This window comes from Hemitrygon akajei, chromosome 7 (assembly GCF_048418815.1).
Source record: "Hemitrygon akajei chromosome 7, sHemAka1.3, whole genome shotgun sequence".
In the NCBI taxonomy this organism is placed as follows: Eukaryota; Metazoa; Chordata; class Chondrichthyes; order Myliobatiformes; family Dasyatidae; genus Hemitrygon; species Hemitrygon akajei.
Genome location: NC_133130.1, coordinates 126,942,785 through 126,963,129, shown reverse-complemented (window position 1 = coordinate 126,963,129; position 20,345 = coordinate 126,942,785). Strand labels below are relative to the sequence as shown.

The window sequence follows — 20,345 nt, the reverse complement described above, 5'->3', positions numbered from 1 at the left end:
ACTTAACCCACTCTTCAATTTTCTCATCTAACTTGTTTATAAAAGATCACAAAGAGCAGGGGTCTCAGAACAGATCTTTATGGAATGCCACTAGTCACAGACCTACAGGCAGAATATACTTCATCTACTACCACCCTCTACCTTCTGTAGGTAAATCAGTTCTGAATCCACACAGCCAAATTTCCCCTGGAATCCCATGCCTCCTGACTTTCTGAATGAGTCTTGTTAATTGCATTACTAAAATCCATATATATCACATCCAGTGCTCCACAATCAACAATTTTTGTCACTTCCTCAAAAAAGTCTATGATGCGCAACCTACCCCTCACAAAACTATGCTGACCAGCTCTAATCAGTCTATGTTTCCCTAAATGGTTGTAAATCCTGACTCAAAGAATTCTCTCGAGTGCTTTGCCCACCACAAATGTAAAACTTACTGGTCTACAATTCCCAGGATTATCCCTTTTACTTTTCATGAACAAAGGAATAACACTTGCCATCTTCCCTGTGGCCAGGGAGGTTTCAAAGACCATCGCCAGTGGCATGAAATCGCTTCCCTCATTTCCTTTTAGTAACCTGGGCTTTATCCCTTCTAGAGCTGGGGACTTACCAGTCCTAATGTTTTTCAAAAGTTCCAACCCATTCTCTCTTAACGTAGACATAGTTTTGCTTTTTAGCTGGTTTGGCACAATGCTGTGAGCCGAATGGCCTGTTCTGCGCTGTACTGCTCTGTTTTACGTGTTCCAGTATATTAGTCTGTTCTACGCTGACCTCACCTTCATCAAGGTCCCTCTCACTGGTGAATACTGAAGCAAAGGATTTATTAAGGAATTCCTCATCATCTTCAGGCACGTTGCCTCCTTTATCCCTGATCGGTTCTATTCGCACTCGGGTCATCCTCCTGTTCTTCCAAAACATAGAACAGAACAGCACAGGAGCTGGCCCCAGTAATCAAAAGGCTAAATAAACTAATCCCCTCTGCTACACAATGTACATATTCTTCCATTTCCCTCACATTCATACACCTCTTAAAATTCATACATATCTTAAATACCTCTTGTGTGCCTACCTCTACCACCACCTCAGGCAGTACATTCCAGACACCCACCGCGCTCTGTTTTTAAAAAAAACTACAGCTCACATCTCCTTTAAAATTACCCCATCTCAAGGGGGTGTTAGATATTTCAATCCTGGGAAAAAGCTGCTGCCTGTCTACCCTAACTCTGCATCTCATAATCTTATAAACCTGTATCAGTGCTCCCCTCAGCCTCTGCCATAGAATGTGTTGGGGTTTTCCTTAAACCTACTCACCAAGGCCTTCTCATGTTCCCTTCATTTGGAGTTTGAGGAGATTTGGTATGTCACTGAAAACACTCTAATTTCTACAAATGTGGAGAGGATTCTTATTGTCTGCATGACTGCCTGGTATGGGGGGGGGGGCGCTACTTACAGGATCAAAGTAAGCTGCAGAGAGTTGTAAACTTAGTCAGCTCCATCATGGGCACTAGTGTCCATAGTACCCAGGACATCTTCAATGAGTGATGTCTCTAAAAGGTGGCATCCATCATTAAGGACCCCCATCACCCAGGACATGTCCTCTCCTCATTGCTACCATCAGGGAGGAGGGACAGAAGCCTGAAGACACACACTGAACAATTCAGCAACAGCTTCTTCCTCTCTGCCTTCGGATTTCAGAGTAAACGTTGAGCCCATGAACACCACCTCACTACTTTATTTACTATTATTTGTATGACTGATTTAATTTAACTATATATAGTTCAGATTTTTCTCTTATTATGTATTGCATTGTACTGCTGCTGCAAAGTTAACAAATTTCACATCATACGGCAGTAATATTAAACCTGATTCTGATTTTAGCTCTCCTAAGTCCTTTATAAAACTCCTTCCAATCGGTAAGTTCATCAGCCTTGTTCTTGATACTTCGCACGTTAAAATGAATACATACCAACCCATCCATCTGACCGCTTTTATACCCTGTCCACTGTTTGTCCTTCCTCACAGTTTATGTACCAACTGCTCCATCATCTGGCCTATCACTCTGGTTCCCAACCCCTGCCAATCTAGTTTAAAACATCCCCAACAGTTCTAGCAAGGATTTTGGTCCCTCTCTTAGGGTGAGCTTTCCTGAATGGATAAGGAGCAGCTCCCTTCTTGACACACTCCCTTTCTTATCAACATGTCGCCTCTAGGTGCCTTTAAACATGAGCCTATCTGATCCTATTAATAGCTTTGAGAACTTCTAGTGAGATCACAGAGTTTGGAAAATCCTACAAAAGTTAGTGGATTCTACCCAGCACATCACAGATAAAGCCCTCCCGACTACTGAGCATATCTGCATGAAACTGTCGTAGGAAAGCAGCATCCATCATCGGAGATTCCCACCACCTAGACCATTGCTCGCTTCTCACTGCTGCCCTCAGGTAGAAGGTACGGGAGCCTCAGGACTCACACCACCAGATCAGGAACAGTTACCACCACTCAACCATCAGACTCTTGAACAAAAGGGGATAACTACACTCACTTGCCCATCCATTGAGATGATGCCACTTTAAGGACCCTATCTCATTATCTCATGTTCTCTATATTTGCATTTGCACAGTTCATTGTCTTTTGCACTCTGGATGATCTTTCATTGATCCTGTTATAGTTATTCTATAGATTTATTGTGTATGCCCACAGGAAAATGAATCTCAGGATGTATATGGTGACATATATATACTTTAATAATAAAATTTACTTTGAACTTTGTACTGAATTTGTTCACCACACAATAGCCTGATAGTATTATACTTATCCTTACAAGTGGAACAAGTTCTACCCCTGCCCCTACACCTCCCTCGCTACCATTCAGGACCCCTTCCAGATGAGGCAACACTTCACCTGTGAATCATTTGAGGTCATGTACTGTGTTCAGAGCTCCTGGTGTGGCCTCCTGTAATTCAGTGAGACCAATGTAGATTGGGCGACAGCTTTGCTGAGCACTTAAGCTCTGTGCGCCAGAAAAAGTGGTATCTCCTAGTGGCCACCCATTTTAATTCCATTTCCCATTCCCATTCCGATAGATCTATCCACAGCCTCCTCTACTGTCGAGATGATAAGTAGCAGGAATAACACTTTATATTCCATCTGGGTAGTCTCCAACCTGATAGCATGAACATCAATTTCTTGAACTTCTCTCTTAGATTGTTGGTCATGCAGCACTACAACACATCCCAGTCCATGCCAAACTAATCTGACTAGTCTTATCGACCTGTACCTGGACCATACCCCTACCATGCATGTACTTATCCAAACTTCTCTTAAATCCATATTCCCAGTAAGTTCAAAGTACATACATGTCACCATATATAACCCTGAGGTTCATTTTCTTGAGGGCATCCTCAGTAAATCCATAATAGAATCAATGAAAACCACACCAACTTGGGTGTTCAACTGGTGTGCAAAAGATAACAAACTACAGTCGGCCCTCCTTATCCGCGGGGGATTGGTTCTGGGACCCCCCACGGATGTTCAAGTCGGTGGACTTTAGGACCCAGTGGAACTCCAGACCTTATTTAACCTGTCTCAGTGCAGTGGACTTTAGGACCCGGCGGAGCTCCGGAGCTTATTTAACCTGTCTCAGTGCAGTGGACTTTAGGACCTAGCGGTGCTCCGGAGCTTATTTAACCTGTCTCAGTGCAGTGGACTTTAGGACCCGGCGGAGCTCCGGAGCTTATTTAACCTGTCTCAGTGCAGTGGACTTTAGGACCCGGCAGAGTTTGGGACCCGCTGCCCGCAGTGTTTCTGTTCAGGAAAACTATCATGATTGAAAATAAAGTGGAAATAATAAAGTGATTGGAAAGAGGTGAAATGCCATCAGTCATTGGAAAAGCGTTAGGCTACAGTCGGTTAACGATCAGAACAATTTTAAAGGCGAAAGTGACAATAATGGAGCATGTGAAAGTTTGCCCCACTGAAAGCTACAATTATTACTAAGCAATGCAGTCGTTTAATTATTGAAATACATACGTTGAGTTTTATATGCCTAGAAAAGTAAAATATATACTAAATACTAAGACAAACGTTTGACTAACTGACGGTAAATAATATCGGATATACCTGTTCCGACTTAGAGAACTTCTGTTTTTTTTTTAGACTCCCGATCTGTGGTAACCTATGCACATCCTCCTGTATACTTTAAATCATCTCTAGATTACTTATAATACCTAATACAATATAAATGCTGTGTAAATAGTTATATACTGTATTGTTTAGGGAATTTTTTTTAGACATCCGTTATTCTCGAGAGACCACGGATTTGCGCCTTGGAAAGTTTCCAGGGTGCAGGCCTGAGCAGGATTGTATGGGAGACTGGCAGTGCCCATGCTGCAAGTCTCCCCTCTCCACGCCACCGATGTTGTCCAAGGGAAGGGCAAGGGCCGATACACTGGTGTCGTTGCAGAGCAATGTGTGGTTAAGTGCCTTGCTCAAGGACACAATACGCTGCCTTAGCTGAGTTTAGAGAATAATGACAAGAAAAAGAAGTCTGTACACGCTCAAGCAACAGGTGCTGGAGAGAGAACTTCCGGGTTTTCCTGGTCCGCAGTTGGTTGAATTCGTGCATGGGGGAACCCACGGATAAGGAGGGCCGACTGTATACAAATACAAAAAGAAAGTAATAATAAATAAATAAATAAATAATATCGAGAGCATGAGACAAAGAGTCCTTGAAAGTGGGTCCATTGCTTCTGGGAACATTTCAATGATGGGGCAAATGAAGTTATCCCCTTTGGTTCATGAGTCTGATGGTTGAGGGGTAGTAACTGTTACTGTTCCTGAATCAGGTGGTGTGCGTCCTGAGACTCCTGTACCTTGTTCATCATGGTAGCAGTGAGAAGAGAGCATGACCTAGGTAGTGGGGTCCCCTGATGATGGATACTGCTTTCCTATGACAGCGTACTCAGTGGTGGGGAGGGCTTTACCCATGATGGACTGGTGGAGGACAGTCACAAGTAAAGATCTTGGTAAGTCCCCAGTGAATCCAAGGTAATGCTTGTTCTCATGTGTATCTTGGATCACCCAGTAACAGTTTGAAGCACAGAATCTAGGCAGCACTTCAGAGCTTTGCTGAGGGGCTGTTGCAATGTTTGCAGTGTTGTCTATGGTTTTAAATTGTAGCTCCATCACTCCCTTCAGATGGATGGAAAAGATTCCGTCATGCAATAAGAGGATTAGAGATTAGATTTATTTGTCACATGCAAGATGGTGCCAGTGACCAATGGTGATGTCTTTCAGCCAGTTCATGAAACTACTATTTCTCCTTTTAAATATACTTCTACTAATTTGTGTGTGATTGGAGCCTGTAATTTACTTTTTGATAATGTGGTTTTGGGCTGACTGAGCTTTTGCTGTCCCCAAGGGAATTTGACAAGATTGGGAATAGAATGTGTGACTCAATGGCAGTGCACAAACCCATGAATAACTCCATTTCTCAACCAACTTGCTGATTAAAGCATCGAACAAGATTGAAGTCAATGAGGACAAGAGCGGAAGGCGAGCGGGTGTTCAGCACAGTCTCCCTTTCACTCTCACTGCTGCTGGAGAAAGGTGCAGGAGTCTTGAGCAATGTTTGATCGGCGCAGTTTGTGACTTGGTCTCAGTTTTAGAGACCTCTGCAGTTCATGTTAAATGTGTTTGTGATTTCTGCTTACTCATTTATTGCTATTTTGTGTGATTTTGCTCTGGACAGACTGGGTCTTTGGCCTGCAGTCAACACATGACACAGCACTAAGTTAAACTGAACATTCCTAGACTTTCAAAACTGTGGTTTGATGTTTAATATTCTATGTCTTATTCATTCATTTTTACAGTTTGCGCAATTTGTTCTTTTTCACACTTCAACAACTGTGACCTTAAACCTTCTCCAGGCGAGCTGACAGTGGAGATTTTAAAGCTGAGGTCACTTGTGTTTTTACAAAGGGTTTGTACACAGACTTTCAATAGCAGTTATTGGATGATGAACTGAAATGGGAGCAATTACCCATATTCCTCTCCAGTTCTCAAGACAGTACACTTAATTAATACGTCTATCAAATACTGTAGAAAGCAAGACTGAATGTTGGATCCATGGCTTAATGCAAAATCATATGTTAAGGGGAGAATTGGTTTTCACTGATATTCACTAAAGGTAGTAAGCTTTGAAAGGGAACTGATCCAAAAGTGCAAGACAGACTTACTTTTGAAATGGATATAATATTCTGGTTGACTGCCAGTAATTAGTGGTGTTCCACAGAGATTGGTGTTGGGTCTGCTTTTTATGCTGTATATCAGTGATTTAGATGATGGAATGGCTGTGTTGCCAAGTTTGCAGATGATACAAAGATTGCTGGAGGGGCAGGTAGTGTTGACGAAACAGGTCGGCTACAGGAGGACATAGGCAAATTTGGAGAATGGTCAAGAAAGTAGCAAATGAAACACGGTGTTGGAAAATTCGTGGTTGTACACTTTGGTATTAGAAATAAATGTGCAGACTATTTTCTAAACAGGGAGAAAATCCAAAAATCTGAGATGCAAAGAGACTTGGGAATCCTTGTGCAGAACACCCTAAAGCAGGGGTGGCCAACCTTTTACATTCCATGAGTCAATTTTTTCATGCACGAGTTCAGATGCACCATACAACTTGTACCCCCATTCAATTCTTGTATGTTAATATAGACATATTTAGCATTTTTACATGATATGTTGATTTAATATAAAAACAAGATAAACCTTAATGAGACTTTTAACAAATATATTGTCTTCTTTTGATTTCTTCCCTTTTTTTCATCACATATTCATTCCATAACTCAGATTCAAGCACTAGCTTCAGTTTTCCTTCTGTTTCAGTCTGATGTTGTGTTTTATAGTGTCTATTAAGATCATGTCTTTTATGTGAGAAAGTATTTTCTCAAACAATGCACAACAGTTTTCCTGACAGACCCGCTGTAAATAAGAACTCATTTTCCCACTGTTCATTGAATTCATGCTTACTAACACTTTCTGCTTTTCTTTTGCTCATTTTCTTTTGCAATGTGATGGATAACTGAATGTAAAAACAAGGCTTAATTTTTGAAAAAGTACAAAACTGCAGATGTTCACAGTAGACGAACAAAGCACAACTCTGTAGCACACGAGTGTCAATTGTAAACTGACTGGCAAAAACCTGCGATGCAGCACTGGTGCAGATGCCTGGCGCCTCAGGATCAAACATGTATTGAACAGTTATGGAACGACTGCAGAACAAAAGTCCTTCTTTCCTAGTTTGACTCATTGAACATTTTTTAAAAATTGAAAACAGATTAATGTGAAAGAAGATAACATTCACCAAAAGATGTGCACAAAATAATAAAATCGCTAGAAGTAATTGCTAAGTTTTAGATTTATTCTCAGTGAAACCCATTTCTAGCTCTAAGCTACTTAATTCCTGTTATAGATTTTTTTTCTCTACAAATCGGTTTTTGCTTAATACTTTTTGCATGATTAGGGTTACTTTTTTATAATTATCACTGGGGTGCAATGTGCCACTTCTAATCATCCAATGCGTCACAGGTTGGCTATCCCTGTCCTAAAGGTTAACTTGCAGTTAGAGTCAGTGGTGAGGAAGGTATTTCAAGACGTCTAGAATACAAGAGCAGGGATTTGATGCTGAGGCTTTATAAGGCACTGGTGAGGCCTCACCTTGTGTATTATAAACAGTTTTGGGCTCCTCATCTAAGAAAAGATGCGCTGGCATTGGAGAGGGTTCAGAGGAGGTTCACAAGGATGATTCTGGGAATGAAAGGGTTATATGAGGAATGTTTGATAGCTCTGAGTCTGTATTTGCTGGAATTTAGAAGGATGAGCTGGGAATCTCATTGAAATCTTTTGAATGTTGAAAGGTCTAGACAGAGTAGATGTGGAAAAGATGTTTCCCATGGTGGAGGAGTCTAGGACAAGAGGGCACGGCCTCAGAATAGAGGGGCGTGCATGTAAAACAGATGCAGAGAAATATCTTGAGCCAGAGGGTGGTGAACTTATGGAATTTGTTACCACAGGCAGCTGTGGAGGACAGGTCATTGGGTGTACTTAAGACAGAGATTGATAGGTTCTTGATTGGACACGGCATCAAAGGTTATGGGGAGAAGGCCGTACTGGGAGTGGGGCTGAGGAGGGGAGAAAAGGATCAGCCTTGATGGGCCAAATGGCCTGATTCTGCTCCTATGTCTTATGGTCTTATACTATGCAAGATGCGTGTTGTGTATTAAAACTCTAAGCCTGTCTCAGTACTTAGACTTTTACTGCCTGTTATACTGCTGGTGTTTAGAGCAGCAGTGAAGGTCCTGCAGTGTTCAGGGCTTCATTCATCGTGTCAGTAGCTTCCTCTTGGTTTTCACTATCATCAGTCACACAAGTCCCAAAATGGAGACTCAGTAATATCTTTACACTCAAATGTAGAAGGATTCTTTGTTGCTTTTTCCATAACAATTTTATTTTATTAGTCAGACTTGTTAGCCCTGAGCTGAACTCCTGAATCTGGAAGACTGGTGGACCACACCTCTACCCTTTGACCTGTTTGGCATGGGTGACCCTACCAGGAGCCAAACCACAAGGCCCTAACTGCAACCAACATACAGTTGCAAGAAAAAGCTTGTTAAAGCTTTGTAAATACCTGGTTTTCTGTACTATTAACTCATAAAATATTGTCTGATCTTCATCTAAGTCATTACAATAGACAAACACAATCTGCCTAAACTAATAACACAAACTATGTACTTCTCCTCCTCAATACTGAGTGCACCATTTAAACAATCACAGTTTAGGTTTAAAAAATATGCAAACCTCTGGGGTAATGCCTTCTACAGAAGCTATTGAGTCAGGTGTTCCAATCAGTGAGATGAGATTGGAAGTGTGGGTTGTAGAGGTGCCATACAAAGACTCAAAAAGGCAGGTTACTGACTGTTGCTCAAGCCTCCATCGAAACAACTTTCAGAGAACATTGGAAGAATTGTAGAGGTGCATGAAGCTGAAAAAGGCTACAAAGGATTTCTAAAGACCTGAGTGTTCATCAGTCCACAGTAAGAGAAATTGTCTACAAATGGAGGAAATTCAGTACTGTTACTACTCTCCCTAGCAGCGGGCGTCTTGCTAAGGTCACACCAAGACCAAGGAGATGGTGGTGGACTTTAGGAGATCTAGGCCTCATATGGAGCCAGTGATCATTAATGGAGAATGTGTGGAGCAGGTTAAGACCTACAAGTATCTGGGAGTACAGTTGGACGAGAAGCTAGACTGGACTGCCAACACAGATGCCTTGTGCAGGAAGGCACAGAGTCGACTGTACTTCCTTAGAAGGTTGGCGTCATTCAATGTCTGCAGTGAGATGCTGAAGATGTTCTATAGGTCAGTTGTTGAGAGCGCCCTCTTCTTTGTGGTGGCGTGTTGGGGAGGAAGCATTAAGAAGAAGGACGCCTCACGTCTTAATAAGCTGATAAGGAAGGCGGGCTCTGTCGTGGGCAAAGTACTGGAGAGTTTAACATCGGTAGCTGAGCGAAGGGCGCTGAGTAGGCTACGGTCAATTATGGAAAACCCTGAACATCCTCTACATAGCACCATCCAGAGACAGAGAAGCAGTTTCAGCGACAGGTTACTGTCGATGCAATGCTCCTCAGACAGGATGAAGAGGTCAATACTCCCCAATGCCATTAGGCTTTACAATTCAACTGCCAGGACCTAAGAACTTTTTTTTTTTTTTTTAAAGCTATTATTAATGCTTTTTGAGTTAGTGATTTAGATGCATATCATATTATTACTGAGTTAAGTATTGTATGTAATGAGTTTTTGCTACAACAAGTGTATGGGACATTGGAAAAAATGTTGAATTTCCCCATGGGGATGAATAAAGTATCTATCTATCTATCTATCTATCTACCAAGAGCACAATGTGCAATGCTGAAGGAGGTGAGAAAGATCCCATGAGTAACAGCAAAAGACCTGTAGAAATCTCTAGAACTTGCTGAAGTCTCTGTTCATGGAGGGACACCATGGAGGAAACCACTGCTCTCCAAAAAAGAGCACTGAACATGTTTGGGTCATTAGTTTCACTGCCTCACAAGCTTCTTTACAAGTCAAAACTGGCAGTTCTCAATTTACAAAAGACTACCTGGATGTTCCACAGCACTTCTGTGAACAGATGAGACAAAAGTTGAACTTTCTGGCAGAAATGCACACTGCTGTGTTTTGAGCAAAGTGGGCATTGCACACCAACACCAAAACCTCATCCCCACAGTCGAGCACGGTGAAAGGAGCATCATGGTTTGGAGCTGCTTTGCTGCCTTGGGCCTGGACAGCTTGCAATCATTGAGGGAACAATGAATTCAAAATTGTATGAAGATATTTTACAGGAGAATGCCAAGTTAACAGTCCATCATCTGAAGCTTAATAGAAGTTAGATGATGCTGTAAGACAATGATCCAAAACACAAGAATGTTTTAAAAAGAAGAAAATTTGTGTTTTGAAATGGCCAAGTCAGAGTCTAGACTTTAACCCAATTGAGATGCCGTGGCATGACCTGAAGAGGGCTGTTCATGCAAGGTATCCCAGAAATATTGATGAACTGAAACAGTTTTGTTTGGAGGAATGGTCTAAAATTCCTCCTCACTGTTGTGCAAATCTGATTAGCAGCTACAGGAAGTTCTACCAGTCATTAAGTATAAAGATTTACAGTGTTTTTTCAGCCTGGACTGTGAATGATTAAACAATGTGTTCAATAAAGATATGAAATGTACAACTGTATGGTATTAGTTTAGTCAGATTGTGTTTGTCTATTACAGTAACTTAGACCACATTTTATGAATAATTAACCAGGTAATTGCAAAGGGTTCACAAACTTTTTCTTGCAACTATAGCTCTCCGGGTCATCGAGGCATGTAAGCCTCCAAATCACGACCAGGTTGTGGTCCTCTTAGACGAAACGTGTCTCTGCTTTCTGATTAATTGAGAATAGACACATGCCTCTTCTGGCATTCTTTAATGTAAAATGATGAGCTTTGGTGGGATGGAAATATGTCTCTACCAAAGGAGGTGTAAGGCTTTCCTCCCCTCCGCTAGCCAGCAGGTCACCCTTGGGCGAGGTGTTTCCCACTCCAAACAAGGGAGCAGGTGGTGGTTGGTCGTTTGAGCAGCTGGTACATATCACAAGTCCTGGTTATGTGACCACTGACACCAGGCAGACAATCTCTGAAGAATATTGGTATTGGTTGGGTCACTATCAAAACCTGGGGTCACCTGTCTTGTAAAGACACTGCCCAGAAGAAGGCAATGGCAAACTACTTTTGTAGAAAAAAAATTTCCAAGAACAATCATGGTCATGAAACCATGATCGCCCATATCGTGTGTCATGGCACATAATGATGAATGATGGACTGAGTTAATTCCAGTAAGAGGTCATACTATAGCAGTTATGAAACAGAAGGTAATTAATTGAATTGTCTTGTCGAACATCTGGTCAGCAAAGTGTACCTAGTCCTCATTATCTGCTGACTTGTTATCCATGGATATTTGCCAGGTCGGCCACCGGTGTCGGTAAACATACAGCGTTCCTCCAGTGCCCTCCTGTGGTGTGAATGGAAATCTGTTTATGAGACAGATTGCATTTGATGTCTCACACTAGTGACAGTTTGATAGTGTGCAGCTGGAGCTGTGAACCACGATGGGTTTTACTTTTGCCAGTTACCATGTTTATTCTTAACATACATGTGAAATAACATCTGCCTTATATTTTATTCCCAAGTCCTGTAACCACCAGTGTTTTAAAGGTAACTTAAAGTAACAGACTGATAATTTGGCTAGTATTACGGCCAGAGATAGCATGCAATGTGGACCGGGGGTGTGATTGGAGTCAGGAACTCTGGAGTTTGGGAATGTGGATAGGGTTGCAGCTGTAGCATGCATAGGGTGCATTATTTACCTTTATTTACAAACTCATTATCAGTGGATTCCGCATGCGCAGGTTCAACCAACCGTGGATCGGGAAAACCTGGAAGTTCTTTCTCCAGCACTCGTTGTTTGAGCATGTACAGTCTTTTTTTCTCATCATTATTCCCTAAACAATACAATATAACAACTAATTACATAGCATTTACATTGTATTAGGTATTATAAGTAATCTAGAGATGATTTAAGTACAGGCAGTCTTTAAGTTGGATTTGTACATAAGTTCCGGTATTATTTAGCGTCAGTTAGTCAAACGTTTGTCTTAATATATATTTTACCTTTCTATGCATATAAAACACTTAAGAAACGTATGTATTTCAATAATTAAACCACTACATTGCTTAGTAGTAATTGTAGCTTTCATCAGGTCAGGGCCTTTCACATGCTCCATTATTCTCATTTTATTCTTTTAAATTGTTCCGATCGTTGACTAACTGTAACCTAACGCTTTTCCAATGACTGATGGCGTTTCACCTCTTTCCGATCGCTCTATTATTTTCACTTTATTTTCAATGGTGATTGTTTTCTGTCAATGGAACAGAAACACTGCGGATTCAGCAGCTGCGGGCAGTGGGTCCAGAGCTCCCCTAGGTCCTAAAGTCCACCCGCACTGAGACAGGTTAAATAAGGGACTTGAGCATCAGCATTTTTTGGTATCCGCAGGGGGTCCCGGAACCAAACCCCCGCGGATAAGGACTGTATTTATTGAGATGCAGCACAGAACAGGTCCTTTCGGCTCTTTGAGCCGCACCGCCCAGCAGTCCATCAATTTAAGCCCAGCCTAATCACGGGACAATTTACAATGACCAATTAACCTACCAACTGGTATGTCTTTGACTTGGGAGGAAACCAGAGCACCCAGAGAAATCCCACGTGGTCATAGGAAGCAATGCACAATTTTACTTACAGAGGATGCTGGAATTGAACTCTGGACTCAGACGCCCCAAGTTGTATTAGCATTGTGCTAACCACTACACTACTGGGGGTTATTTTATGCTATGCAAAAAATTGGTAGTTTTATAGTTATGTGTTACTCCCCGTAACATGGCATGCATTCAGGGCAGCAATGAAGGTTCTCCATCTCTGGCGGTATTTAGGGCTTCCTTCGTCATGTTTCCTCTCAGGTTCCTCTCAGTTTTCACTACTGTCAGTTATGCAAATCCTGGGTGGAGACTCAGGAATACCATTGTACTCAGATGTAGAAGGATTCTTCATTGTTGTTTCTGTAACAATTTTGGTTGACCAGTCAGGGTTGTTAGCCCCGAGCTGAACCCTCAAACCTGGAGGACCTTCACTCTTTGTTTGGCCTCTACCCTTTGAACTGTTTGGCATGGGTGACCCTAACGAGAGCCAAAGCATAAAGCCTTAACTCTAGCCAGTGTAGCTCTCTGGGGCACATATGCCTCTGAACCACGACAAGGTTGTGCTTATTTTGGAGGAGTTTTACAATTACACTGTGATCAATCATTCCTATATGAGGGTGCAGACGTGTTTTACTCGAATCCTGCCTGGAGTAGTATTCCAAGTTAATTTATTATCAAAGTATGTGTAGGTCACCATTTACAACCCAGAGATTCATGTTTCACAGGCATACTCAATAAATCCATAATAGAATCAATGAACAGCAGCCGGTGTGCAGAAGACACGAACTGTACAAATATAAAAAGAAAAATAAATTAATAAATATCGAGAACATGAGATGAAGAGTTCTTGAAAATAAATCCAGAGGTTAGAGAAGTGAAGTTGAGTGAAGTTATCCCCTTTGGTTCGAGAGCCTGATGTTTGAGGGTAATAACTGTTCCTGAACCAGATGGTGCGAGTCCTGAGGCTCCTGTATCTTTTTTCTGATGGCAGCAGCAAGAAGAGAATATGACTTGGATGGTGGGGGTCCCTGATGATGGATGCTGCTTTCCTGCGACAACACTTTGTGTAGATGTGTTCATTGGCATTGAGGGCTTTACCTGTGATGGAGTGAGCTGTATTCACTACTTTCTGTAGGATTTTCCATTCAACGGCATTGGTGTTTCCTTGCCAAAGTGTGATGCAACAGGTCAATACGCTCTCTCATGCATCCATAGAAGTTTGTCAGAGTTTCAGATGTCTTCGCAAACTCCTGAGGAAGTGGAGGAGAGTGTCTTATGAGTGAGGTAGGACTTTTAACTTCGGAGCGAAGGAGGACGAGGTAAGAGGGATAGATCGAGTGGACAGCCAGAGAAGTTGTCCCAGGGTGGAAAGGGCTAATATGTGCATAATTTAAAGGTGGTTATAGGAACATTTATAGGGGGATGACAGAGGTAAGTTTTTTTAAACACAGAGTGGTTGGCGCATGTATAGTGCTGCCAGGGATGTTGATAGAGACGACACGAGGAAATCTGCGGATGCTGGAAATTCAAACAACACACACAAAATGCTGGTGGAACACAGCAGGCCAGGCAGCATCTATAGGGAGAAGCACTGTCGACGTTTCGGGCTGAGACCCTTCGTCAGGACTAACTGAAGGGAAAGATACTAAGAGATTTGAAAGTAGGGGGGGAGGGGGAAATGCGAAATGATAGGAGTAGACCGGAGGGGGTGGGATGAAGCTAAGAGCTTGAAAGGTGATTGGCGAAAGTGATACAGAGCTGGAGAAGGGAAAGGATCATGGGATGGGAGGCCTCAGGAGAAAGAAAGGGGGGGAGCACCAGAGGGAGATGGAGAACAAGCAGAGTGATGGGCAGAGAGAGAGAAAAAAACAAACAACTAAGTATGTCAGGGATGGGGTAAGAAGGGGAGGAGGGGCATTAACGGAAGTTAGAGAAGTCAATGTTCATGCCATCAGGTTGGAGGCCACCCAGCCGGTATATAAGGTGTTGTTCCTCCAACCTGAGTGTGGATTCATCTTGACAGTAGAGGAGGCCATGGATAGACATATCAGAATGGGAATGGGACGTGGAATTAAAATGTGTGGGCACTGGGAGATTCTGCTTTCTCTAATCCTGTGAGTCGGCTGGTGTGGTATACTGCATCCGGTGCTCCCGGTGTGGCCTTTTATATATTGGTGAGACCCGACGCAGACTGGGAGACCGTTTCACTGAACACCTACACTAGGTCCGCCAGAGAAAGCAGGATCTCCCAGTGGCTACACATTTTAATTCCACGTCCCATTCCCATTCTGATATGTCTATCCATGGCCTCCTCTACTGTCGAGATGAAGCCACACTCAAGTTGGAGGAACAACACCTTATACACCGGCTAGGTATCCTCCAACCTGATGGCATGAACATTGACTTCTCTAACTTCCGTTAATGCCCCCCCTCCCCTTCTTACCCCATCCCTGACATATTTAGTTGTTTTTTTTTTCTCTCTCTGCCCATCACCCTGCCTGTTCTCCATCTCCCTATGGTGCTCCCCCCCCCCCCTTCTCCCGAGGCCTCCCATCCCATGATCCTTTCCCTTCTCCAGCTCTGTATCACTTTCACCAATCACCTTTCTAGCTGTTAGCTTCGTCCCACCCCCACCGGTCTTTTCCTATTATTTCGCATTCCCAATCCCCCCACTACTTTCAAATCTCTTAGTATCTCTCCTTTCAGTTAGTCCTGACGAAGGGTCTCGGCCCGAAACGTCGACATTGCTTCTCCCTATAGATGCTGCCTGGCCTGCTGTGTTCCACCAGCATTTTGTGTTGTTTGATAGAGACAAATAGGGATAGGCACATGGATGATAGAAAAAAGGAGGGTTATTTAGGAGGGAAGGGTTTGATTGATCTTGGAGTAGGTTAAAAGATCAGCACAACAAGGGCTTGTACTACATTCTATAAAATAAACCTGACATTATTAAATTTATTTGTTTAATGGGAGTTGCTTTGTGTTTCTTTCCCTCAGGTAAAGCAGGATGGAAGCAATTTTGAGTAGACTGAGGCAACTTACCCCTGCTGAACTCAGGCAAGAAATTCTTGGAGCAGGGCTGAACTGTGGACCTATAACATCAACAACTCGTCTAATTTTTGAGAAGAAATTAGCTCAGGCTTTGCTAGAAAGCCTGGGAGGAGCAGGAGCAGACCGACCGCCTGAGCTGGCCAGCAGCTCAACAAAACCTGAAGAATACTCTGCTTTGTTAAGCAGTTCCGCTAGTGGATCTGACAGCAGCTCCATAACGTGTTCGGAAACTGCCCATTCACTTGCCGATACCTGTACTGACAAAGATGACCATTTTGGATATGATGTAGGAGTGAACCCTCCAGATGAGTCACCATTGTCAGACTTGCCAAAGGCTGTAAATGTCAGTAGTTTACAGAACAACGTAGAACAGATTTCAGAAAGATCAGATGTTTCTGCCCCAGTTTATTATGGAGTTTGCCCAGTCTGGGATGACATTTTGTCCAGAAATGGTAAGTCTCTAACTATTTATTATATAAAATTTAATCACATCATATCTCACCTGATTCCTCAACACCGTTACCTTTGGTCAAGAAAGCACAGCAGTGTCTCCACTTTTGGAGGAGATTGAGGTATTTAACCAACTTCTGCAGGAGCAGCATCAAGAGTGACCTGACCAGCTGCATCACCGTCTGGTATGGGAGTTGCAAGGCATCGAGACGATTGTGAGGACTGCTGAGAGGATCATCAGGGTCTTTCCTCCAGCCCATTAAAGATATTTATCAAGAGCACTGCCTGTGCAGAGCCATAAGCATTGTCAATGATCCCTCCTGGCTACCACCCAGGTCTTGTTAGACTGATAACTTTTAACTCATATATGCACCTTATTATTTGTTCATTTATTTGTGGTAATATTACTTTGTGTTGTGTGTGTGAGTTGTATGCACTGTGTTGTGCACCTTGGTCTGGAGAAACGTTTCGTTTTGCAATATAAATGTATATGGTTGAATGGCAATAAAGTTGCATTAGAACGTACAGTACAGCACAGTACCAGCCCTTCTGCCCACACTGTTGTGTCTACCCCTTAACCTACTGCAAGATCAAGCTAATGCAAGCATACCCAACCTGGGGTTCTCTCAGATAATGGTAAGAGTACATGCATAAAAAAAGGTTGGGAGCCTCTGATCTAACTGTTCCTTCCCACATAGCTCTCCAACTTTCTTTCATCCATGTGCCTATACAAGAGTATCTTAAAAGTCCCTAATGAACTTAACACACGCTGCAGATGCTGAGGTCAAATCAACACGTACAAACAAACTGGAGGAACTCAGCAGGTCAGGCAGCATCCATTGAAATGAGTGGTCAGGACTGAAGAAGGAGGGGGCAGGGGCCCTATAAAGAAGGTGGGGGGAGGGTGGAAGGTGCCAGCTGAAAAAATAATCAGAGGAAAGATCAAGGGGTGGGGGAGGGGAAACAGGGAGGGGATAGGCCGGAAAGGTGAAGAAGGAATCTAAGGGGAAAGCACTATGGGTAGTAGAAGGAGGCAGAGTCATGAGAGGTGATAGGCAGCTAGAAGAGGAGACAGAGTGAAAGTGGGATGGGAGAAGGGAGAGGGAGGGAATTAGCAGAAATTGGAGAATTCGATGTTTATACCAAGGGGCTGGAGACTACCCAGACAGTATATGAGTGTTGCTCCTCCAAGCTGAGTTTGGCCTCATCATGGCAGTAGAGGAGGCCATGTATGGACATATCCGAATGGGAATGTGAAGCCTATCACCTCTCTCATGATTCTGCCTTCTTCTACTACCCATAGTGCTTTCCCCTTACATTCTTTCTTCACCTTTCCTGCCTATCCCCTCCCTGCTTTCCCTCCCCCACCCCTTGATCTTTCCTCTTGATTGGTTTTTGACCAGACACCTTCCACCCTCCCCCCAACCTTCTTTATGGGGCCCCTGCCCCCTCCTCCTCCAGTCCTGACGAAGGGTCTCGGCCCGAAACGTTGACTGCTCGTTTCAACGGATCCCTAATGAACCTGCCTGTACAAGCACCCCGGCAGCACATTCCAAGCACTCATCACTCTCTGTAAAAACACCTACCTCTGTCATTGCCCCCCCCCCCCCCCCCCCATACTTCCCTCCAGTCACCTAAAAGTAATTCCCACCCACCCTATATTATCCGTTTCTACCTTGGGAAAGTGTCTCTGGCTGTCCACCCGATCTGTGACTCTTATCATCTTGTACACCTCTACTAGAATCAGGTTTAATATCACCCGCATTATGTAGTTGTCTTTGCAACAGCAGTACATTGCAATACATAATGATAGGAAAAAAACAGAATGACAGTTTTTTAAATATATATATATGTGTGTGTTCATGGGTTCAACGCCCATTTAGAAATCATATGACAAGGGGAAACTACACCCTCTCACCTTTAATGCATGCCCTCTGGTATTATGCATGCTCTCTGTCAGCTCTATCTGTGCCACTCATAACAAATAAACCTCTATCAGAACCCCCTCAGCCTCGGGCGCTCCAGGGAAAACAACCAGAGTTTATTCAGCCTCTCATCCCCTCTAAACCAGGCAGCACCCTGGTGAACCTCTTCTGCACCCTCTCCAAAGCCTCAACATCCTTCCTATAGTGGGGTGACCAGAACTGTGTGCAATACCATATGGATCTGTGTTCAAGTTCCAGTCGTGATAATAGGAAAGAGATTTCTCAGTGGAACTATTATCACTAGCCTGTCATTGTGCCAATTATGATTATCAGTTCCAGCCATTCTGAAGCAGATTGATAAGTGAATCCTGTACAGTGATGAACTTTAACACATCAGCATTCAAAGTAAATTTATTAACAAAGTACATATATGTCATTGTATGCTACCTTGAGATTAATTTTCTTGCAGGCATGCAGTTCAAGTTTAATTGTCATTCAACCATACATGAATAACCCTAAATACAGCCAAATAAGACAGCATTACTCAGGGCCAAGGTGTAAAACACAGTAGCATATACAAGATAGCAGGCACAAGTATGATATTAGTAAAAATATAGCTATGCAAAAAAATAGTCCAGATGCTAAGGCCACAAACGCCACAGAAATCTGCAGTTAACCACAGTACAGTTTGTGTTCTGCTGAGTGAACGCTTGGAGGAGGGGAGCCGTGCCACACTGCCTCCGGTGGGCTCCACCTCTTCTCCCCGGGGGCTGTCAACAGGTGATACTGCTGCTTGAGGCCCTGAGTCCATGAATGCTGCAGAAATTTGTTTTCACAATAATACCAAGAAATACAATAGAATGAATGAAAAACTACACAAAAGCTGACAAACAACCAATGTGAAAAAGACAAACTGTGCAAATAATAAATATTACTCAGAACATGAGTTGTAGAGTCCTTGAGAGTTAGTCTGTAGTTTGTCGAATCAGTTTAGTGTTGAGGTGAGTGAAGTTACCCACCTGATTCAGGAGCTTGATGGTTGAGTGGTAATAGCTGTCCCTGAACCTGGTGTGTGGGACCTAAGGCTGATGGTGGCAGCAAGAAGAGAGCATGGCCTGACGATGGATGTTGCTTTCTTGTGGCAACACTCCTTGTATGTGTGCTCAATAGTGGGGAGGGCTTTTCCTGTGATGGACTGGGCTGTATTCACCACTTTTTATAAGCTTGAACTTTGGTGTTTCCGTCAATGAATGTGGTGTTGAGAGGATGAACATATCACCGAGGATCTCACATGGTCCGTACATACCAGCTGTGTGGTGAAAAAAGCATAACACTACCTCTTTCACCTCAGATAGATGAAGAAGTTTGGTATGGCCCAAATCTTAAGAACTTTCTACAGGGGCACAATTGAGATGGTCCTGACTGGCTGCATCACTGCCTGGTATGGGAACTGTACTTCACTCGATCACATAACTCTACAGAGAGTGGTGCGGACAGCCCAGTGCATTTGTAGATGTGAACTTCCCACTATTCGGAATATTTACAAAGACAGGTGTGTAAAAGGCCCAAAGGATCATTGGGGACCCAAGTCACAAACTGTTCCAGCTGCTACCATCCGGGAAACAGTACTGCAGCTTAAAAGCCAGGACCAACAGGACAGCTTCTTCCACCAGGCCATCAGACTGATTAATTCATGCTGATACAATTGTATTTCTATGCTATATTGACTGTCCTGATGTACATATTATAAGTTACTATAAATTGCATATTTAGACAGAGATGTGACAAAGATTTTTACTCCTTAAGTATATAGACAATAGGTGCAGAAGTAGACCATTCGGCCCGTCGAGCCTGCACCGCCATTTTGAGATCATGGCTGATCATCTACTATCAATACCCGGTTCCTGCCTTGTCCCCATATCCCTTGATTCCCGTATCCATAAGGTACCTATCTAGCTCCTTCTTGAAAGCATCCAGAGAATTGACCTCCACTACCTTCCGAGGCAGTGCATTCCAGACCCCCACAACTCTCTGGGAGAAGAAGTTT

General features: G+C 43.1%; 1 protein-coding gene across 4 annotated transcripts in view; it reads left to right on the top strand.

The window, feature by feature from the left end:
* ankle2 (ankyrin repeat and LEM domain containing 2) overlaps nt 1-20,345 on the top strand; it is a 112,295-nt gene that overhangs the window by 11,651 nt on the left and 80,299 nt on the right. For all 4 annotated transcript variants that reach the window (XR_012099694.1, XM_073051913.1, XM_073051912.1 and 1 more), the window contains exon 2: nt 15,870-16,375. Coding sequence is in view for 3 of the 4 variants with exons in the window: in XM_073051913.1 (XP_072908014.1) it covers nt 15,880-16,375 (496 nt within the window). In the remaining variant the exon portion in view is untranslated. The remainder of the gene's footprint in view (nt 1-15,869; nt 16,376-20,345) is intronic.